At 43.1% G+C, this 23,393-nt stretch overlaps 1 protein-coding gene and 1 pseudogene across 12 annotated transcripts in view; one reads left to right on the top strand and one right to left on the bottom strand.

The window, feature by feature from the left end:
• The first annotated feature begins 1,577 nt into the window (after positions 1–1,577).
• LARP1B (La ribonucleoprotein 1B) overlaps positions 1,578–23,393 on the top strand; it is a 197,198-nt gene continuing 175,382 nt past the window's right edge. For 5 of the 12 annotated variants that reach the window (XM_035292958.3, XM_035292959.3, XM_035292960.3 and 2 more), the window contains exons 1-5: positions 2,195–2,622; positions 14,188–14,246; positions 14,636–14,695; positions 18,378–18,552; positions 20,269–20,409. In XM_035292958.3, coding sequence (XP_035148849.2) covers positions 14,654–14,695; positions 18,378–18,552; positions 20,269–20,409 — 358 coding nt within the window. In that variant the 5' untranslated portion in view covers positions 2,195–2,622; positions 14,188–14,246; positions 14,636–14,653. Of the gene's footprint in view, positions 1,639–1,724; positions 1,814–1,939; positions 2,623–4,330; positions 4,441–14,187; positions 14,247–14,635; positions 14,696–18,377; positions 18,553–20,268; positions 20,410–23,393 lie in introns of those variants that run through there. The other 7 variants (XM_078366502.1, XM_035292961.3, XM_035292968.3 and 4 more) reach the window with 5 other exon arrangements.
• On the bottom strand, positions 9,402–10,003 carry LOC100393741 (large ribosomal subunit protein eL15 pseudogene; annotated as a pseudogene).

The raw sequence follows: 23,393 nt of genomic DNA, 5'->3' as shown, positions 1-23,393 counted from the left end.
AGGCCACTTATCTAGCTAAATCTACTTTTTTTTTTTTTGAGATGGAATTTTGCTCTTGTCCCCCAAGCTGGAGTGCAATGGCCTGATCTCTGCTGTTTCAGGCTCCCGAATAGCTGGGACTACAGGCGAGCACCACCACGCCTGGCTAATTTTTGTATTTTTAGTAGAGATGGAGTTTCACCGGGTCGGCCATGATGGCTGGGTGTGGTGGCACATGCCTGTAATCTCAGCTACTCAGGAGCCTGAGGCAAGAGAATGGCTTGAACCCAGGAGGCGCAGGTTTCAGTGAGTCAAGATCGCGCCATTTCACTCCAGCCTGGGCAACAGAGTAAGACTCTATCTCAAACAACAGCAACAACAATCACCCACCACTACCACCACCACGACCAACAAAAAACGCCGCAAAGTATTACTAATAACAGAGCTAGTAAAGATGGCTGGGAATATAGGTGGAAGTAAAATCCCTGTTTAATTGCTGCAAGGTTCCGGAGGTTGCTTAGGGTCGGGTAAACTGGGTATCACTGTCACGGAAAACAAGAAAAGCCTTAATATTTATAGCTGTTATGTATGAATAGGTTGTTAGCCTTAGGAAAATAATCGATGCCGAACACAGCTTTTGAGTAAGTAAAAAATATTAACGTTGACTATGACTGAGGTGAGACCTATTGGGCGAGACCTATTGGGCGTGGGGTGGGAATGGGGGTTGCAAGTCTATACAAAAGGCGAGCACCGATAATGTATTTAACAAAGCTATGGGTTTGGAGGCTCGGAGAAAAAACATCAGCAGGGAACCTGTTCTCAGGCACCTTGCACCACGACTTCAACATTGACTCATAAATATACATACATGAAACAAATATCATCTCTACGTGAATGTGAGTGCTAAATAGAAAGCTCATATCCGATTTATTATCAAAACGTCTTTGTGCTATTTTAACATCCATTGCAGGAAGAAAAAAAAAACCTATCGGGAATATGGTTAATTAGTAATTAAGTGCTATTTCCCCAAATTTAAAGAAACAGGTAACAAAAAAATTTTAAAAGCCGGCGAAATACTGTTTTACTCAGGAACACTTTAAAACTCTTTCAGTTGGTAGGTGGGAATCGGGGCGGGGAAGCGCACTAAGCCAAATGCCTGGGCAAAGGTTTCCTAAACAGTTACGGGGAGGTAACTCCGCTTTCATCTAGGACGTGGCTCAACATTACAGGTGATCGCGGTGCCCCGAGACAACTTTCACCGGGCGGAGGCGCTGGGCATCAGGGGGCCAAGCAGCTGGGCCGGGAAATCCAGCTCACTTGGGAGCCGCCCCAGGCCGGGGGTCCACACCGCGTCTCCTCCCTTAGCCCAGGTGCAACTCGGCTTTAGGGCCTAAGGGCAAATCGAGCGCCCGGTCCTCCTGGTGTACAGTGCGCTGCCGGCCCAGGCCACAGGCAGCGGTCGCAGAGGGGGCAGGGCGCGAGACGGCCCGGAGCCACAGAGGCCGGGTGTGCCCCCCGCCCCTGAGCCCGCAGTCCGGGCGGCCTCAGCCCGCCAGCCGGGAGTCGTCCAGTTAGTCCTCCCTCTCCCTCGGGGGGTCGCTGGGGCGGGGCAGGCGAGTCCCTCAGCTCCCGCCGGAGGCCTGGCGAGGGAAGGAGCCGGTGAGCAGCCACGTCACGCTCCTCGGGGAGGCCCCGCCCCGTCCTCTCGGGCCGCCCCTTCTCGCCGTCTCCACGCCCCCGCGGGCAGTTACCGGCTCTGGGTGCTCGCGCCTCCCGGACTCTGGTCGAGCTCCTCGGCCTCGGCGTGCTGCGCCTCCGCGGCTGCCCGCGCCAGGTGAGGGCTCGCGGCTTCAGGCTGCGGCTCCCGGCGCGTGGTGGCGGGCTCCGGGCGTGCGCCGCGGAGAGGACGGGGCCGGCGGGCGGTTGGCGCTCAGTTCGGTGCGGGGAGGGCCGGCACGCCGGGCGCTGCGCGGCCTCGGCGGGCGGCGGCGGCGGCCACGGCGGCTGGGCTGTCGGGTTCTCTGTCCCCAGCCGGAGCCGGTCGGTGCCCAGGCCGAGAGACAGGCAGTCGGGCTCCCTGGCCTCGGGGCCACCACGGCTGGGGCAGAGGAACCATGTCTGCTCGCGCCCCGGTGCCCGCCGCTCATTCTCGGGAGGATCCGCCGGCGGTGACTACTGAGAGGGAGTCGCTGTTGGCCGCGGCTAACCGGCCGGCGGATCAGCAGTCCCCGCCCGAACGTGAGGGCAAGGAGGCTGCGAGGGAGGAGAGGGCCGCGGCCGCCACTAGCGCAGGGGCGCGGGGTGAGCCGTCGCCAGCGCTGGTGCTGGGACGCAGCGTGCCCCAGGCGGCTGTCCCCGTGAGGCCCCTGGCGCTGCACCTGGCGCACAAGGCGCGCGGGCCCGGGGGCCCCTTCGGCGGGGAGCCGCCACCACTGCCACCGCCGCCTCCGTCGCCGTTGCCGCCGTTGCTGCGGGATTCACCGGCCGAGATCGCCCGGCAGCAGGCGGCAGCTGGCCCTGAGGAAAAGCGGCAGCCGCTGCCGCTGCCGCCTAAGGGAAACCCCTGGACCAAAAAGCCTCCCCAGCACCTGTCCCCAGCCAGGACAGGTCCGCCGTCGCCCCCGCTGGAAACCCTGGAGGCAGGTCTGTGGCTGCTCTGCGGGGGGCACTGGCAGGGTGCGGGCAGGGGCGACTGCGGGACTTGGCGGCGCGTGGCGGCGGTAGCGGGCGCAGGGCCCGCGGAATGGCAGGCCTCCCCTCCCTGACAAGTCGGAGGTAATTTGTTCCAAGGTGTCATTCACTCTGCCTATTTACGTAAATGGGCATCTGGGAAGGGAGCGGCAGGAAGAGGTGGGACCTCAGGTTCTCCTCGCCTGATGGGGGTGCGGAAGGGGTAACTTGGCAGCGCAGCCCTGCTGGCACGGTTGCGATTGTGTTTTGCCCCCACGTGTTAGTGACTTGGGAAAGTAGCTAACTTTAGATATTGCAGTGCTTTGTATGGGAAAGTTTTGATGGACTAAAAAGAAAAAAAGATTGAAGCAAGTCAGCACGGGGATTTTTTTGTAAGTAGGAGCTCAGTTATAGTTTTTTATTTTGAAATAGTAAGATGAAAATTTCAAGGTTCTAGAAACACTGCTAAGCAGTTATATTAAAAATGAGACTTTAAATGTAGTTGCTAATAAAGTGCTTTAAGTTAGCAGTGTGCTGGAAAATAGTTGAAATACGATAATTGATATGCGAACGTGGATTGCACGTTAGGTAAAGGGTTTTCTAACATTGTCAACTTCTCTTTAGAGGAGATTATATTATGCCACTGCGTTCGAATGCTGACCAGTGCAGTATGGCTCTCGTTGCTTTATTTTGATTGTAGCAACTGCAACTTTAAAAAGTTAAAATGGGCCAGTGAGGTGGTTCAAGCCAGTAATCCCAGCACTTTGGGAGGCCGAGGCGGGCAGATTAATTTAGGTCAGGAGTTTGAGACCAGCCTGGCCAACATGGCTAAACCTTGTCTCTACTAGAAATACAAAAATTAGCCAGACGTGGTGGTGGGCGCCTGTAATCCCAGCTACTTGGGAGGCTGAAGCAGGAGGATTGCTTCAACGGGGGTAGGGGGGAGTGGGGGAGAGTGGGATGTATGTGGAGGTTGCAGTGAGCCAAGCTCGTGCCACTGCCCTCCAGCCTGGGAGACAGAGTGAGACTCCCTTTCAAAAAAGAAAAAAAAGAAAAAAAGAAAAAAAAAGTTAAAATGGAAATACAAACCATGACAAAAAGCAGTATCTTCTACTTTTTGCTTCTAAATTAAGTTGTAAATTAATTGAACTTTTTGTATGTGAATGGAATCTGTTTACTTGCAAGTCTTCATTTAAAATTTAAATGTTTATTTAAAATTAAATGTTAGCGGTAGAGTAGAAAGTATTTGAGCATGTTTACTGGCTTGTGAAGATCGAATGCAATGAAGATATGGTATAAATGTAAGGCCTAGACCCAGTTACTGCACTCCAGCTTGGGCTATTTAAAAAAAAAAGTCGATTGTTATAAGCACTCATTGTGTTATATTAACATTTCTTCAGAGGATCTCCCCATTAAAGGGAGATAAATGTTGAGTTAATTGATTCTTTTGCCTTTGCACAGAAATACTTCTCATTAATTGTTGATAAATTTTGATACTTGCAGAAGAAAACTTAACAGTTTGCTCCAGATTTAATATTGGCATAATTTCTTGCTGTAAAGAGTTGTTTGTTTACTCCAATTACTAGCTAAAGAGAACACTGTTAAGTCATCATAAAGTTTTTCTTTTTCTTTTTTCTTTTTTTTTTTTTTTTTGAGACAAAGTTTTGCTCTTGTTGCCCAGGCTGGAGTGCAATGGCGAGATCTCAGCTCACTGCAACCTCCACCCCCCCACCACACCTCTGAGTTCAAGCGATTCTCCTGCCTCAGCCTCCTGAATACCTGGGATTACAGGTACCTGCCAGGATGCACAGCTAATTTTTTTGCATTTTTAGTATAGACAGGGTTTCACTATGTTGGCCAGGCTGGTCTTGAACTTACCTCAGGTGATCCGCCCAACTCTGCCTCCCAAAGTTCTGGGATGACAGGAGTGAGCCACCATGCCCTAGCCCCAAGTTTCTTTCTTTTTTTTTTTTTGAGACGGAATTTCACTTTTGTTGCTCAGGCTGGAGTGTAATGGCATGATCTTGGCTCACTGAAACCTCTGCCTCCTGGGTTCAAGTTTAACCTCCCGAATAGCTGGGATTACGGGGATGCACCACCATGCCTGGCTAATATTGTGTTAGTAGCAACGGAGTTTCTCCATGTCGGTCAGGCTGGGCTTGAACTCCCTACCTCAAGTGATCTACCTGCCTCAGCCTCCCAAAGTGCTGGGATTATAGGCATGAGCCACTGTGACCAGCCAAATTTTTCTTTTTTTTAAAGCCTAGTGGTAAGCACTCTAAAATTTAGCAAAGAAAACCCTAGTGATCCGTCTTATTCCCTGTTTCACCTCCCTACTTGTAGATTTATAGACAATTTATACATTCAGTTAATTGCTAAGTCATAGTTCTTTGTTGATTATAAAACCAGTATTAGAGATTTTAAACCTTTGAAGCCATGCATGGTAGTATGTGGCTGTAATTTCAGCTCCTTGGAAGGCTGAGGCAGGAAGAATGGGTTGAACCTAGGTGTTGGAGGCTGTAGTGCCCTATCATAGTGCCTGTGAATAGCCACCACTTTCTAGCCTGGGCAATATAGTAAGACCCCTTTTCTAAAAAAAAAAAATTATAATAAAAGTAGAACTTTAAAAACTGTCAAGGTAAATCTTAGGAACTTTAATTGCAAATGACCTGTGAAAATATTTAACAGTTAACCTATTGGTGCCTTCATTCTCCAGTCTTCCCTGGAGATTGAGAACACTGATATTAGAGATATGGTGTGGTTCATGGGAATTTCAGTTTTGCTGGTGTCTCATGTAGGCAACTCTTTCTGTCTTTGGATGGAATCCATTCTGCACTGGCAGGAAGACCATCTTTCAGACCTACAATAGTGTAGTAACCATGCTGTCTTCCCAGTACTGAGTCTGCACTGTGTTCTCCCTTTTTTTTAAAGAGATGGGATCTCTCTGTGTTGCCCAGGCTGGTCTTGAACTGCTGGCCTCAAGTGATTCTTCTGCTTTCCAAAGTGCAGGGATTATAGACTTAAGCCACAGTCCTTGGCCTCTCCCACAACTTCTATTTGCAGTTAAATAACTTGGATGATTTAGATAAAAGAGATTGTGAGGCCTGTGTACGGTGGCTCAGGCCTGTAATCCCAGCACTTTGGGAGGCTAAGGCAGGTGGATCATGAGATAGGAGTTTGAGACCAGCCTGACAAACATGTTGAAAACCCATTTCTACTAAAAATACAAAAATTAGCCAGGCGTGGTGGCACTGGCCCATAATCCCAGCTACTCAGGAGGCTAAGGCAGGAGAATCACTTGAACCAGGAAGGCAGAGGTTGCAGTGAGCTGAGATCGGGCCACTGCACTCCAGCCTGGGTGACAGAGCAAGACTCCTCAAAAAAAGAAAAAAGAAAGATCGTGGTATAGAAACATACTGTTTTGAGAGACTTGGGTTCTAGTGCAGGTATTGTTACTAACTACTAGTTGACTTCTGGCAAGATTTCTAGGCATTATAAATGAGTAACATGGATAGACCCATTTCTTCTGGTTCATAATACCAGAGTACCACTTATAACCTGGCTGCCTTGGCTTCTGTTTATTTATTTAATATTATTTAATTTATTTAAATCAATAAATTTTGCTTTAATTTATTTAAATAGGCAGGTAGATCATCAGTCTTGCTCTATTGCAGTGGTGAGATCATAGCTCACTGCTGCCTTGACCTCCTGGACTCAAGCAGTCCTCCTGCCTTGGCATCCCCAGTAGTTGGGATGACAGGCATGCATGTCATCCCATGGAATTAGCCATGACTGGCTAATTTTATTTTATTGAGATGGAGTCTTGCTTTTGTCACCCAGGCTGAAATGCAGTGGCATGAGCAGCTCACTGCAACCTCCACCTGGGTTCAAGCTATTCTTCTGCCTCAGGCTCCTGAGTAGCTGGGATTACAGGTGCCTGCCACCATGCTGGCTAATTTTTGTATTTTTAGTAGCGATGGGGTTTCGCCATGTTAACCACACTGGTCTCAGATTCCTGATCTCATGATCTGCCCGTTTTGGGCTCCTAAAGTGCTGAGATTACAGGCATGAGCCACTGTGACCGGTCATGGGTAATTATTTTTAAATTTTTTTTTTTGTAGAGACAGGATCTCCCTTTGTTGCCGGGGCTGGTCTTGAACTCTTGGGCTCAAGCTATCCTCCTGCCTTAGCCCCCCAAAGTGCTGGGACTACAGATAGGTGTAAGCCACCCTGCCTGGTGGCTTTCTATTTTGTGTATTTATTTATTTATTTTGAGATGGAGTTTCGCTTTTGTTGCCCAGACTGGAGTGCAATGGCATGATTTTGGCTCACTGCCACCTCCACCTCCTGGATTCCATCGAACCTCAGCCTGCCAAGTAGCTGGAATTTCAGGCATTTCAGGCATTCGCCACCATGCCCAGCTAATTTTTGCATTTTTTAGTAGTGATGGGGTTTCTCCATGTTGGCTAGGCTGATCTTGAACTCCGGACCTCAGTCAATTCACTGCTCCAGCCCTCCAAAGTGCTGGGATTACAGGCATGAGCCACCGAACCCAGCTGGGCTTTCTATTTCCTTTCTTTTCTTTTTTTTTTTTTTCCCAGATGGAGTCTTGCTCTGTCACCTAGGCTGGAGTGCAATGGCTCAACAATCTCCGTGTACTGCAACCTCCACCTCCCCAGTTCGAGCAATTCTCCTGCCTCAGCCTCCTGAATAGCTGGGACCACGGGTGCATGCAACCTTGCCTGGCTAGGTTTTTTCCTGTATTTTTACCGGGTTTTACCAGGTTGGCCGGTTTGGTCTCAAACTCCTGACTTCAGGTGATCTGCCTGTCTTCGTCTCCCAAAGTGCAAGGATTATGGTTGTGAACCACTGCACCTCACCTGGCATCGGGCTTTTTCTTTGCTTTTTTTTTGAGATGGATTTTTGCTCTTGTTCCCCAGGCTGCAGTGCAATGGCTTGATCTTGGCTCACTGCAGCCTCTGCCTCCCAGGTTCAAGAGATTGTCCTGCCCCTGCCTCCCAAGTAGCTGAGATTACAGGCATATGCCACCATGCCTGGCTAATTTTGTATTTTTAGTAGAGACAGATTTCTCAATGTTGGTCAGGCTGGTCTCGAACTCCTGACCTCAGGTGATCTGCCTGCCTCAGCCTCTCAAAGTGCTGGGATTACAGGTGTGAGCCACCATGTCTGGTCAGGCTTTCTTTTTTCTTAAGCAAATTTGTAACATTAGGAATAAAGAAATAGGACCAGAGGTTGTTTAAAGTTCATAGTGAGTACCTCTAAATCTATTAGTGATTGTAATTTATTTATACAATATAAATTGTATAATTCTACAAAACAGGATACTCTGTAAGATAGATAATTATATTGAAACAACAGACTTAAACCAGGTCTATCCTGGTCAAACTTGGATTTACTGTCACTGTGTTAATGAGGTAAAGGAATTGCATCCACAAAATTTTGCCAGGAAGTTTATTACTAGAGTTAGAAACATAGGTAACACATGGGAGAGTATTTCAGGACAGAAATTACGAATTTTCTCTACATTACAACCTGTATATCTAAGTATGCCAGATTTTTGAAGCCTCAGCCCTTGTGAGAAACTTTCTTCTACTTTTAGGATGATTTTGACTGTGTGTAGTTGTTTCTAGAAATCCAGGTAAGGCATTCTTTGTAGCCAAAGTTGCTGCCCACCCAAGGGGCCTGCTGTCTTGAAATTCAGTCAAGAGAACAGAAGGAACTTCTCCCATCAATGTCCTGACTTGGTATTTTATTTTGGAGACCTCTCTGGGATTACAGGCACCCATGCCTGACTAATTATTTTAGTTTTAGTAGAGATGGGGTTTCACCATGTTGGCCAGGCTGGTCTTCGCTCTGGACCTCAGATGATCCACCCACTTCGGCCTCCCAAAGTGCTGGGATTATAGGCATAAGCCACCATGCCTAGTTTTTTGTTTTTTAAGAGACTGGGTCTCACTGTCACCCAGGCTGGGGTAGGTATACTTTGGCACGCAATCATAGCTTACTGTAGCCTAGAACTCCTGGGCCCAAGGAATCCTCCTGCCTCAGCCTATCGAGTAGCTAGGACTACTGGTATGTGCCACTATGCCTGGCAAATTATTTTTATCTTTATTTATTTATTTAAATTTAATTGTTTTTCTTTTTCAGCTTCCTAAAGTATATTTTTATTTTTTACATTTAAAAATAGAGACAGGATCTTGCCATGTTGCCCAGGCTGGTCTCAGAACTCTTGAACCCAAGCTATTTTAATTTTTTTTGTAGAGACAGGGTCTCACTATATTGCCTAGGCCTAGTTTTGAATTCTTGGCCTCAAAGGATCCTCCGTCTCAGCCTCCCAAAGTAATTACAGGTGTAAGCCTGGCCTCGCAGATTCTTTTTTTTCCTCCTCTATTAAAGAATTTATTTATTTATTTATTTATTTTTTTAAAGAATTTATTTTAAATCTATTATACCACATAGTATGTTTTATATACTGACATATAACTCCCTAATAAGATAAAGCAAAGACAGAAAATTTTATCTTATTAGAAACAATATACCCCGTCACTTATTGTCTTCAAACATTATTGCACTTTAACTTTCTTAATTTGACAAGGCATTCATGAAACAATCTGCAGACTAGTTCTAACAGACAAATAATACCTGTAAGCAGAATGTAGACATTACTGTCCTAAATTGTTTATTAGGTATGAATTTTACAAACTTAATTTATATTAGTGGTAATGGTGGGGCTAGAGAGTATTGCACCTTCTCCAAGCTGCCCAGTCAGAACTTCCAATAGTGTGGTAGAACTTACGGTCCTTTCTAAGGCCATGGCTCTTTCAGCCTGCAGATGTAAGTAAGCCCATGCATCTCCCTGTGCTTTTGGACTGGTTTAGTGATCCATTGGGTATTAGCATTTCTTCTGATGATAGCTTTATGGAATGGATCGATGAAGATAACCTCAAAAAATTTGTATGTGGAATCTTTACCAACCCAGTAAGAATTCAGGACTCTTAGAGCCCCACAGTGGCATCCAGCTTGCTCCTCTGTGACGGACTGAAGGCTTGGAGCAAACTTTAGCTGGTTAACACCATAATGGACAGGCTTGCCGTAAGTTGCACCCTGAGGAACTGGGTTTTTCAGCCACCATGGCTAACACGAATCCTATATATAACGTCACCTTGCTTGGCTTTATAGCCCAGATGGCATGCTTTGTCAGGCTGGGTAAGGTGGGGAGCCCTGTGAAGAGCAGAGAATTGTGGTACTGCCAGCAGCTGACCCTCAGAAGAAAGCACATAACATGAGACTGCTTCTTTCTCCATAGCTCCTGGATGTACTTGCATGCATCCATCTTGGCTTACCTGATGGCTGCCGCCAGACAGAAAGGGCGTAAATTCTTTATTAAAATTACAATGTGGGATTTATTAATCCTTTACCTGTAGTTATGGTTGTCTTTTGCCTATTAAACATCAGCATTCTAGTATAATTTCCATTCTTTTACTCACAAAAATGTGACGTGTAAAAAAAACTGATTTATTTTTCCATCTTTTTCATTCTTATTTTTCTCGAACCCTATGTTCATCAACCCTCTTTTCTCCTATTTGGTTCATCAACCCTTTTTTCCTATTTGGTTCCTAGAAACCTCAAATAAGCTTAACTGTTGTTACCTTAATGAAATAACGTTTTAAGTAAGTTATATAGCAAAAATGAATAAATATATTCTCCTTATAAAAATAGAAATTTCATGTCACCATAAGATAACTTGCTGAATATCCTTTCAGACCTTTCTATGCAATTACTTCCAAACATAGTTTTGTAAATGTATAGAACACATAATATCATCTTTGATTTTTTTTCATTTAAAGTGTTGGCTAATTCTTTTAAAATCTAAACTCCTTTTAAAAATTGCTGAGGACTGACAGGGCATGGTGGCTCACACCCATAATCCCAGCACCTTGGGGGGCCAAGGCAAGTGTATCACCTGAGGTCAGGAGTTTGGAACCAGCCTGGCCAACATGATGAAACCCCATCTCTACTAAAAATACAAAAATTAGCTGGGTGTGGTGGCCAGCACCTGTAGTCTCAGCTACTCAGGAGGCTGAGGCAGGAGAATCGCTTGAACCTGGGAAGCGGAGGCTGTACTGAGTTGAGTTGGTGCCATTGCATTTCAGCCTGGGTGACAAGCAAAACTCTGTCTGAAAAAAAAAATTGCTGAGGATGGCGGGTTGTGGTGTTTCATACCTGTAATATTAACACTTTGGGAGACCAAGGTGGGAGGATTGTTTGAGGCCAGGAGTTTGAGACCAGCTTGGGTAACATAGTGAAACTCCATCTCAATTAAAAAAACAAGAAAAACAAACAAAAAAATACTGTTAAGTAGCGGTCCATAAATAGAGTTGACATAGTTAATTTAGACATTTACCTGTTGATCATCTTGATTTTTTTTCATTTTTGTATTTAGGTGAAGAAACTGAACATTTTTATACGTATGTCGTGTCCATGTGTGCCTTTCTGAAGGGTAAATGCTGAGAAGTAGAATTAGTAGGTTATAGGGCATTTTTTTAGTTTACAAGTTGCTTTCTAAAGTAACTACAAATTGATAATTCAACTATTAGAGTTTGAGAATTGTCTGCTTTCACATTTTTAAAAGTACTCATTTTTACATTTTCTCTTCAATATGATAAAATGTGAAATATTGATATCATCAGTGTATTTTCTTAATTAAAATTTTGCCAAAAGATTATGGCCACAATAATTAAGCTGAATGAGATAGGATCTGTTATGTTGTAGTTTTTGTTTAAAACTGCTAGGAGTAGTCCATAAATATAGCTGATAATTCATAGTGTCTGTCTTACTAATGATATTTGAAAAATGGAGCTATATATATATCCCATGCTTGTTCATGTATATTTATACTAGCTTAAATTTGCAGGGTGTTTTGTTTGTTTGTGAGAAAGGATCTCGCTCTGTCATCCAGGCTGGAGTGCAGTGACATGATTATAGCTCACTGCAGCCTCTAGCTCCTGGGCTCCAGCAATCCTCCCATCTCAACCTCCTGAGTAGCTGGGACGACAGGAGTGCACCACCATGCCCAACTCTTTTTTGTTGTTGTTGTGGAAACAGGGTTTTGCCTATGTTGCCAGGTCTGATCTTCAGTTCTTGGGCTCAAGTGATTCTCCTGCCTTGGCCTCTCAGAGTGCTGGGATTACAGGCTTGAGCCACTGTACCTGGCTTCTTACTTAGAAACAAAAAATAGGTTTCATCTTTCTGAATATAATGTTTTTTAATTTGAAAAATTTTTAAATTTAAAACAATTTTCTGCATTGGTTTGCAATTTCAGTCGTATTTTTCTCTAATAACATGCAGGGTGATTTCCTCTATCTTAGTTAAAACATAGAAAATGAAAAATTTCCTGGCCGGGCGTGGTGGCTCACATCTATAATCCCAGCACTTTGGGAGGCCGAGGTGGGTGGATCACAAGGTCAAGAGATTGAGATCATCCTGGTTCAACAAGGTGAAACCCCGTCTTTACTAAAAATACAAAAAATTAGCTGGGCATGGTGACGCGTGCCTGTAGTCCCAGCTACTCGGGAGGCTGAGGCAAGAGAATTGCTTGAATCCAGAAGGCGGAGGTTGCGGTGAGCCGAGATCGTGCCATTGCACTCCAGTCTGGGTAACAACAGCGAAACTCCATCTCAAAAAAAAAAAAAAAAAGAAAGAAAATGAAAAATTTCCTTTCTCATGCTTCTTTTACCTATAATCTGTATGTGTGTGTGTATATATATATATATATATATATATGTATTTAAATCAGAGTCTCACTCTGTTGCCCAGGCTGGAGTACAGTGGTGTAATCTTGGCTCACTGCACCTTTTACCTCCCAGGTTCCAGTGATTTTCCTGCCTCAGCTTCCCAAGTAGCTGGGATTACAGGTGTGTGCCACCACACCTGGCTATTTTTTATATTTTTAGTAGACACGGGGTTTCACCCTTTTGGCCAGGCTGGTCTTGAACTCCTGGCCTCAAGTGATCTGCCTGTCTTGGCTTCCCAAAATTGTTAGGATTACAGGAGTGAGCCACTGGGCCTGGCTTGTATATCTAAAATTATATTTAAAATCTGGGGGACTTCTTTCCATGTCAATACATATACAGCTTTATCTGATTTCTAAAAGTTACTAATTATTTTGTGTATTATTATGTAGAGGTTATTTAAATACAGTTATCAACAAAGTTGCATTGAACATCCTATATAGACATCTTTGCCCCTTTTCTTGATTCCCAGATAATTTCCCAGAAATCGAATTGTTTTATTAAAATGTTATATAAATTTTAGCATATCTTTCAAGATTACCCTTGAAAGATACACTACCTTGGCTGGGCACAGTGGCTCATGCCTGTAATCCCAGCACTTTGGGAGGCTGAGGTGGGCAGATTACCCGAGGTCAAGAGTTTGAGACCAGTCTGGCCAACATGGTGAAACCCTGTCTTTACAAAAATAAAAAAATTAGGCTGGTGTGGTGGCATGCACTTGTAATCCCAGCTGCTTGGGAGGGTGAGGTGGGAGAACTGCTTGAACCTGGGAGGCAGAGGGTGCATTGAGCTGAGATCACACCTCTGCACTCCAGCCTGGGCGACAGAGCAAGATTCGGTCTCAAAAAAATATAAAATTAAAAAGAAATAAATACTACCTCATACTGTTATTAACAGCATTAGAGAAACAAGAGACTGCCTTAAAATAATAAAATAGAACGTTATATTTTTAATTTTCTCATGTTATATTCTTTTTTTTCTTTTTTTTGAGACAGAGTCTTGCTCTGTGGTCCAGGCTGGAGTGCAGTGGCATGATCTCAGCTCACTGCAACCTCTACCTCCCAGGTTCAAGCGATTCTCCTGCCTCAGCCTCCCAAGTAGCCAGGACAACGGGCATGTACCACCACACCTGGCTAAGTTTTGTATTTTTGGTAGAGATGGGGTTTCACCATCTTGGCCAGCCTGGTCTCGAACTCCTGACCTGAGGTGATCCTCCTGCCTTGGCCTCTCAGAGTGCTAGGATACAGATGTGAGCCACCTCGCCCAGCCTATATTCTGTTGATGAAATGATTGTTCTGTTTTCTCGGTGTAAGTACACTGTAAATACTGTTCATTTTTTTTTTTTTTTTTTAAAGACGGGGTTTCACCATGTATGTCAGGCTGGTCTTGATCTCCCGACCTCAGGTGATCTGCCCGCCTTGGCCTCCAAAGTGCTTGGATTACAGGTGTGAGCCACCACGCCTGGCCAATACTGTTAATATTTCTTACTTTTTTTTTTTTTTTTTGGTGCTGTGACTTGGAGTATTTCTTACTTCTTGATTTGGAGACTGAAGAAAAATTTGAATCTGTGTGTCAAATGGAGTTGATTTTTTGCTAGGAATTTGAGTCTCAGAACTTTGGATTTTGTTGGGAGTGATGATTATACTGATTTACTGAAATTGACGTAGTTATTTGGTAATATTTTGAATGAAGTAGTTGTAAAAACAATTCTATATATTTTCTTTAGAGTTCAGTTCTCCCAAAATTATAAAAGCAGGAAAACTCAAGACAAAGAAATCCAGCAAGGTATGTCTTTATAGGAAATAGTTCTTAACTGTATTGATTTTTGAAAATAGTGGCTAAGAACTCTTAGGTTATCATAAGTGTATTTTTCTTTTAATTGTATTATTGATATTAGCTTAAAGTTATTATGGAGAACCTTTATCCAAACCTCTATATATGTCTTTGCTTCAATAATGTCATTATATAGTGGTGAAAGCTTTATCGTAAAACCAAGGCGTTAGTTATTTCAGAAAGTTTCGTTGTTTGGAGAAACTTTTGGATTAATTTGGCAGATGCCCTCATGTAACTGAATATAAATGATTATTAAAACTCCTTTCACTTATAGAAAATGTTTTTCGTCTTAACATTTCTAAAACTAATTTGCAGACATAACACTTATTTGTTACTTCTAGGCTAGTTATTTCAGCGATATGGAGAATTGGCCAACACCAAGTGAATTAGTGAACACTGGAGTGAGTATTAAAGTTTTTTTTTTTAAAGGAAAATATGTTCATTTCAACATGTAGAAATTTATTTTACTTAAAATGTAAAGAATTGTCATAGTGAGAGACAGATTTATTTTTTATTTGTTTGAGACAGGGTCTTGCTCTGTCTTCAGGCTGGAGTGCACTGGTGTGATCACAGCTCATTGTAGCCTCAGATTTGCTACCTCAGGTGATCTTCCTACCTCGACCTCTGGAGTAGCTGGGACTACAGGCATGCAGCATGGTGCACAGCTAATTTTTGTATTTTTTTTTTTATTGTATTTCAGGTTTTGGGGTACATGTGAAGAACATGCAAGATAGTTGCATCGGTACACACTTGGCAGTGTGATTTGCTGCCTTCCTCCCCTTCACATATATCTGGCATTTCTCCCCATGCTATCTCTCCCCAACTCCCTACCCCCCGAATTTTTGTATTTTTTATAGAGGTGGGATTTTACTAGTCTCCAACTCCTGGGCTCAGGTGATCCTTCTGCCTGAGCCTCCCAAAATGTTAGGGTTATAATATAAGCCACCAGCCTGGCTAAGGAACAGATTTAAGAACTTGATCAAATCTTGATCATCAAGAAGATTTCATTTTACTGTTAGTTTCATTTTATTATTAGTTTAATTTGCAGTTATCCTTTGATGCTGCCAGTAGCATTAGTAATGAACTTGTGTTAAGCTTTACTCATGGTAGGCTTAACCGTACCTATTATTTCTTTTGTTCTTTCTTTCCTTTTTTTTCTTTTTGAGACTGAGTCTTATTCTTGTTGCCCAGGCTGGAGTGCAATGGCGCGATCTCCGCTCAGTGCAATCTCTGCCTCCCAGGTTCAAGCGATTCTCCTGCCTCAGCCTCTTGAGAGCTGGGATTACAGGCATGCACCACCACATCTGGCTTATTTTGTATTTTTAGTAGAGATGGGGTTTCTCCATGTTGGTCAGGCTGGTCTTGAATCACTGACCTCAGGTGATCTGCCTGCCTTGGCCTCCCAAAGTTCTGGGATTACAGGTGTGAGCCACTGCCCCTTGCTTTCCCTCTCTCCCTCCCTCTGCCTTTCCCTTCCTCCCTCTCTGCCTCCCTCCCTCCCTCTCCCTTCCTTTCTTTCTTTCTTCTTTTTTTTTTTTTAAGACAGTAGCTCACTCCATTACTTAGGCTGGAGTGCAGTGATGCAATCACAGCTCATTGTAGCCTCGGCCTCCCAGGCTCAGGTGACCCTCCACCTCTACCTCCCAAGTAGCTGGGACTATAGGTGTGCACCACCACACTGGCAGATTTTTAAACCTTTTTGTAGAGATGGGGTTTGGCTATGCTGCCCAGGCTGGTATTAAACTCCTGAGCTCAAATTATTGGCTCGCCTCAGTCTCCCAAAGTGTTGGGATTATAGGCATTAACTACCATGACTTGCCTATTATTTCTTTTTTTTTTTTGAGCTGGAGTTTTGCTCTTGTTTACCCAGGCTGGAATGCAATGGTGCAATCTCAGCTCACTGCAACCTCCACCTCCTGGGTTCAGGCAATTCTCCTGCCTCAGCCTCCTGAGTAGCTGGGATTACAGGCACGTGCCACTGTGCCCAGCTAATTTTTTGTATTTTTAGTAGAGACGGGGTTTCACCCTGTTGACCAGGATGGTCTCGATCTCTTGACCTTGTGATCCACCCGCCTTGGCCTCCCAAAGTGCTGGGATTACAGGCATGAGCCACCGTGCCCGGCCCTATTATTTCTTTGGTAATGAAGACATATTATAAGTGGTAATCAAAATTTTATATATGTATAAAATCACATAGATTGATAAACAGTTGCTGAAAACTTGGCAGCTATCCTTTTGATAGTTTTACCTACTTTTCAGATAACCCAATTTCATTCATCACATTTTCCTCATCTGGTTGTATTTTTTTTTTTTGAGACGGAATCTTGCTCTTTTGTCCAGGCTGGAGTGCAGTGGTGTGATTTCAATTCACTGCAACCTCCGCCTCCCAGGTTTAAGTGATTCTTCTGCCTCAGCCTTCTGAGTAACTGGGATTACAGGCAACCTGCCACCACACCGGGCTAATGTTTTTGTATTTTTAGTAGAGATGGATGGTGTTTCACCATGTTGGCCAGGCTAGTCTCTAACTCCTGATCTCAAGTGATCCACCCACCTCGGCCTTCTAAAGAGGTGGGATTACAGGCATGAGCCACCACACCCGGCCTCATCTGGTTGTATTCTTCAGAGGTAACCTTATATTTGAGATTTGCAATTTCTGCCATTTTATATGTGTGGAAGCATTCAATAGGTACTCTTTTTTTTTTTCTGACTTCTGCTCGATATGATTATTTTGAGATTTACTTGTGTGTGAGCAGTTCATTCTTTTTTCTTGCTGAGTAGTATGGATGTAACTCAGTTTATCCATTCACCTATTGTTAACGGACTTTTGGTTTAATTTTGCGTTTTGGCTGTTACAGATAAAATTGCTCTATGAACATTTGTGTAGAAAATTTTGCATAGATGTAGGCTTTCTTTTTTTCTTGGATATATAACTAGGTTGGATCATATAGTAGCTATCTCTTTTAGCGTTTTAAGAAACTGCTGAATTTGCACTTCAACCAGCAGTGTATGTGAATTCCAGTTACTTCACATCTTCACTCATATTCTTTTTTTTTTTTCTTCTTGAGACCAGGTCTCACCTTGTCACCCAGGCTGGAGTGCAGTGGCGTGATCTCAGCTCACTGCAGCCTTGACTCCTGGGCTCAGGTGAAAAGATCACCTGAGCCCAGCAAGTAGCTGGGACTATAGGCATGGGCCACCTTGCCTGGCTAATTTTTTTGTGTTTTTTTGTAGAGATGGGCCATGTGCCCAGGCTGGTCTTGAACTCCTGAGCTCAAGTGATCTACCTGTCTTGGCCTCCCAAAGTGCTAGGATTACAGATGTGAGTCACTGCGCCCATCTTTACTCACCCTTAATACAGTCAGTTTTAAAATTTTTTTAGATATTCTAGTAAGTATAGAATGGTATCCCATTGCAGTTTTAGTTTGGATTTTTCTGATGAATGATGACAATCATCTTTTTATAGATTTGCCATCAATGTATCTTTTTAATGAAGTATCTGATCAATCTTGCTCATTTAAAAAAAAAAATGGAAGTCTGGGTTTGGTGGCTCAGGCCTATAATCCCAGCACTTTGGGAGGCTGAGGAGGGTAAATCTTTTGGTGTCAGGAGTTTGAGACCAGCCAGACCAACATGGCCAAACCCTGTCTCTACTAAAAATACAAAAATTAGCCAGGTGTGGTGATGTGTGCCTATAATCCCAGCTACTAGGGAGGCTGAGGCAGGAGAATCACTTGAACCCAGGAGCTGGAGGCTGCAGTGAGTTGAGATCATGCCTCTGCACTCCAGCGTGGGTGACAGAGCCAGACAATGTCTTGTCCCACCCCACCTCCACAAAAAAAGTGGAATTGATTTTGAAAGTTAGTTCATGATGTATTTTAGTTACAAGTTCTTTATCAAATACTTTCTCCTAGTCTGCAGCTTGACTTTTTCTCTTAACTATCTTTTGAAAAGTAATTTTTTGCTCTTGATAACAGTTTTTGTCATTTGTTTTGCAATTTTAGGTTAGGTATATTACCACAAATTTTGGGATATGTTGGTGAAAATGTTAATGGAAATCATTTCATTCTGAAACCCTTTCTGCAGTGTCAGAGCATCCTTAGCCAAGGAAATAAAAAGCCACAAAATAGAAAAGAAAAAGAAGAGAAGATTGAAAAGAGAAGTAACAGTGAGAGCAAAGAAAACCGGGAAACAAAATTAAATGGTCCTGGAGAAAATGTCAGTGAGGATGAGGCTCAGTCAAGTAATCAACGAAAGAGAGGTCAGTTTGTCTATATCTTTATTTTGATTTTAAATTTTTGAAGAAAGTTGTAATGAGGAATTGTATTTAATTAACTGATCTCTGGTAGTCAGAAATGTATAGTTTGTATTTCTTCGGGATAAGCAATTTGCAGTGGTAACTCATTTGCTTTTGTAACATTTGTGAACTATTAAACTTTACTTTTTGCAAGTAACTTGTATTCTATGCAAGAAAATGGAATGGAGTTTCACTTATAGGTATGATTGTAGATATATTCTTGGAAAGTTGTGTGACAATTATTGTTCTTTTAGATCTGCATTGGACTGCTCCCTATATTTAGGAAATACTGTGAAAATTAAATACATTTTTTTTCCTTAGAGAAAAGTGAGAATGGGCTGGGCTTGGTGGCTCATGCCTGTAATGCTAGTACTTTGGAAGGCCAAGGTGGGCAGATCACTTGAGGTCAGAGTTTGAGACCAGCCTGGCAAACTTGGTGAAATCCTGTCTCCACTAAAAATACAAAAAAAAAAAAAAAATTTAGCTGGACATGGTAGATGCAGACCTGCAGTCCCAGGTACTCAGGAGGCCAAGGCAGGAGAATTGCTTGAACCCAGGAAGTGGAGGTTGCAGTGAGCTGAGATCATGCCATTGCACTTCAGCCTGGGAGACAGAGCAAGACTGTCTCAGAAAAAAAGAAAAGTGGGAATAATTTTAGTTAACCTTTTCCCTCGTAACATTCTCCTGTCAAAATTATGCTTTGAAGTAATAAAAATATTGTCTTCATATCTTTTCCATTTTCTTTTCTGAACTTTTTGTGTGTCTAGGGACAGATTATAATTTATCTGCTTTGTAGAAGCATATACTGATTCAGTGGTCAAGTCTTGGTACAGGTGTCTCTAAGGGCTTCAAGGCAGAAAAGGGCTTTAAACTGTCAAGTTGTCAGTGACTGACGCAAGGTGATTTTCTGAGAGAGTAGCAGGTGGTGAGGTTAGAGACATAGATAGACAAGGTCCATGGTATACCAGTCCTTGATAATTTGGAGTTAGGATTTTATTTTGGGTGCCATGGGAAACCACTGAACCAAGAAGAGGTGATATGGCATGGCGGGGGGGGACATTTAATGGTAAAGTTGTTGCCAACTTCTTTAATACTTTAACTTTTACCGTAGACTGATCATTTACTTGAATAGTTTCTAATTCTTGGTACAGGATAATCATTATGATCACTTGATACAAAGAATAAAGTCTCATTGCTCAAAAGCAGTGACAACAAAACAACCAAGTGATTGTTAGAAAAATCTCTCCCTATTCTTTTTTTTGTTTTTTTCACTCTCTTGTCACCCAGTCTAGAGTGCAGTGGCTCGATGTTGGCTCACTGCAACCTCTGCCTCCCAGGCTCAAGTGATACTCATGCCTCAGCCTCCCAGGTAGCTGGGATTACAGGCAAGTACCACCACACCCAGCTATTTTTTTTTTGGTATTTTTAGTAGAGATGGGGTTTCACCATGTTAGCCAAGATGGTCCTGAGCTCCTGGCTTCAAGTCATCCGCCCACCTCAGCCTCTCAAAGTGCTGGGATTATAGGTGTGAGCCACTGTGCCTGGCCTCTTTACAAATAATCTTAAAATACACATTAAGTTTTTCACTTACTTAATTAAAATTCAGAGTACTTTCAAATTGGGAGTCTTTGGTGAAAATTGTACATTTGTCCTTAAATGATTTATTTTGTTTTCTTCAAGCTAATAAGCACAAGTGGGTACCACTTCACTTAGATGATGTAAGACCAGAGAGTCAAGAAAGACCTGGATCCCGGAACAGCTCAAGATGTCAACCTGAAGCAAATAAACCAACACACAACAATAGGAGAAATGATACCCGAAGTAAGTTACCATTCTAAGAGAAAAATGACTTAGGAAAGACTTAGTCTTAATGCTCATTATTTTAGTAACTACATGTAGTATAAACCATTTGAAAATAAATGGCAGACATCATGTCAGTTTAGCCCCAAATATCTTCAGGATATATTTCATAAGAACAGTATAACCATAATGCAATGAACAACAGTGAAACTTAACGTTAATACAATGTGATTGTCCACAGGCGTATTTTTTTCAATAAAGTCCTTTATAGTTGTCTCCTCCCCTGCCCCAAGGAATCCATTCTGGGATCCCCCGTTTCATTTGATTTTTTTTTTTTTCTCTTTAGGCTCCGTTAATCTGTAACAGTTCTTTGCTTTTATCTTTAATGACATTGATTTTTTTTGAAGATTGTAAGATAATTATAATATAGATATTCCTTACTTTGGGTTTTCTGATGTTTCCTTGTGATTGGATTGGGGTTGTGAATTTTTGGCAGGAGTGCTATATGAGAAAATGTATCGCCTGGCATGGTGGCTCATGCCTATAATCCCAGCATTGGGATGCTGAGGAAGGTGGATCATGAGGTCAGGAGATTGAGACCATCCTCGCTAACACGGTGAAGCCCCATCTCTACTGAAAATACAAAAAATTAACTGGGCGTGGTGGCAGGTGCCTGTAGTCCTAGCGACTCAGGAGGCTGAGGCAGGAGAATCACTTGAACCCATGAAGCAGAGGTTGCACTGAGCCCAGATTGTGCCACTGCACTCCAGCCTGGGTGACAGAGTGAGACTCTTTCTCCAAATATATGTGTGTGTGTGTGTGTGTGTGTGTGTGTATATATATAAAATGATTTTCTTCTTAGTGCATTACATGGGAATGAGTATAACCTTGGTTTGTCCTATTGAAGATATTAACTTTGATTACCCTGTAACTGTATTTGATTATTAGTTTGACTGTTATTATTTACATTTTTTGTTTGAGTCTTGTTCTTTCGCCTAGGCTGGAGGGCAGTGGCGTGCGATCTGGGCTCACTGTAGTCTCCGCCTCCTGGGTTCAAGCAGTTCTTCTCTCAGCCTCCCGAGTGGCTGGGAGTATAGGTGCATGCTACCAGGCCTGGATAATTTTTGTATTTTTAGTAGAGGCAGAGTTTCACCATATTGGCTGGTGTTGAACTCTTGACCTCAGGTGATCCATCTACCTTGACATCCCAAAGTGTTGGGATTACAGGTGTGAGCCACTGCTACTGGCCACAACATTGATTATTAACTTCGATTACTTGGTTGAGGTAGTGTATTCTAGACTTGTTAAAAAATTTTAATTTTCTTCAGTTTTTTTTTTTTTTTAGATGGAGTTTTGCTCTTGTTGCTTAGGCTGCAGTATAGTGGTGGCTCAGTCTTGGCTCACCACATGGCTTACCACAACCTCTGCATGCTGGGTTTAAGTGATCCTCCTTCCTCAGCTCCTGAGTAGCTGGAATTACAGGCATATGCCACCACACCCAGCTAATTTTGTATTTTTAGTAGAGACGGGGATTCTCCATGTTGGTCAGGCTGGTCTTGAACTTCCAACCTCAGGTGATTTGGCCTCCTAAAGTGCTGGAGTTACAGGCGTGAGCCACCACCATGCCCCGTCTCTACTAAACGTAGAAAAATTGGCTGGGCTTGGTGGTGTATGCTTGTAACCCCAGCTACTCAGGAGGCTGAGGCAGGAGAATTGCTTGAACCTGGGAGGCGGAGGTTTCAGTGAGTCGAGTTATGCCATTGCACTGCAGCTTGGGCAACAAAAGCAAGACTCCATCCTTAAAAAACAACAAAAACAAAACAAAACAAAACAAAAGAAAAACTTGGCTATAGAAAAATGGACTGTTTGTTTCTATTTCTCAAAATGTCATTTTAAGTTTTCATTCTAAAGGTAATGGATACTCATAATTTCATTACTTTTTTCTCATTAAATATTGAATATATGAGAAAATAGAAATAAAGTTATATAGAACAACAATATAATGAGCTGAGTATGGTGGCACTCACCTGTAGTTCCATCTACTTGGTAGGCTGAGGTAGGAGGCTTGCTTGAGAGCCTGAGTTGAAGGCTACAGTGAGCTGTGATGATGCCACTGCAGCCTGAGTGACAGAGTGAGACCCCATCTCTAAAATCAACATTAATAATGATGAGGATGATGATGATGATGATGAACAGTGGAAACTCACCCTGTTTAAGAATTTATGTTACTGTTACCTTTAAATTTCCCTTTGTGCCCTCCACAGTTTCACCCAATTTTCTTGGAGAAAAGGATCTTAAGTGTGTTGGTTTCTTGCACGTTTTGAAATTGCCATGCAATGTGACTTTATCAACACTCTTTGGCAGGAATTTTTTTAAAAATTCAGTCTGCTTTTTCTTCAATTAATGCATGTTGGTTGTATTACTGTCATTCTTCTTTTCTCTTCCTGCTGAAAGGCTGTTTCACTATTTGATAAAGTAGTGGACATTTGGATTGTGTTTCTAGCTTTTTGATATTAAAGTACTATCATAAACATTTTAATGCATGTTTTCCAGTACACAAGTACAAGAGGCGCTCTAGGGTAATTTTTTCAGACTACAGACTAAAGTTTGTGAGTGGGTTATAAAATCAGTATATTGGGTCATGATCAGGTTTTTAAAAACCTAGAGTGCTGGCCGGGCACAGTGGCTCACGCCTGTAATCCCAGCACTTTGGGAGGCCGAGGTGGGCAGATCATGAGGTCAAGAGATCGAGACCATCCTGGCCAACACGGTGAAACCCCGTCTCTACTAAAAATACAAAAAAATTAGCCGGGCGTGGTGGCACGCGCCTGTGATCCCAGCCACTCAGGAGGCTGAGGCGGAAGAATCTCTTGAACCCAGGAGGCTGAGGTTGCAGTGAGCCGAGATTGCGCCACTGCACTCTGGCCTGGTGACAGAGCAAGACTCTGTCTCAAAACAAACAAACAAACAAACAAACAAAAAACCTAGAGTGCTTCACATAGTAA

This window comes from Callithrix jacchus, chromosome 3 (assembly GCF_049354715.1).
Source record: "Callithrix jacchus isolate 240 chromosome 3, calJac240_pri, whole genome shotgun sequence".
Taxonomy (NCBI): Eukaryota; Metazoa; Chordata; class Mammalia; order Primates; family Cebidae; genus Callithrix; species Callithrix jacchus.
The sequence above is the reverse complement of the archived record's forward strand: the minus strand, read 5'-3'. Positions and strand labels throughout refer to the sequence as shown.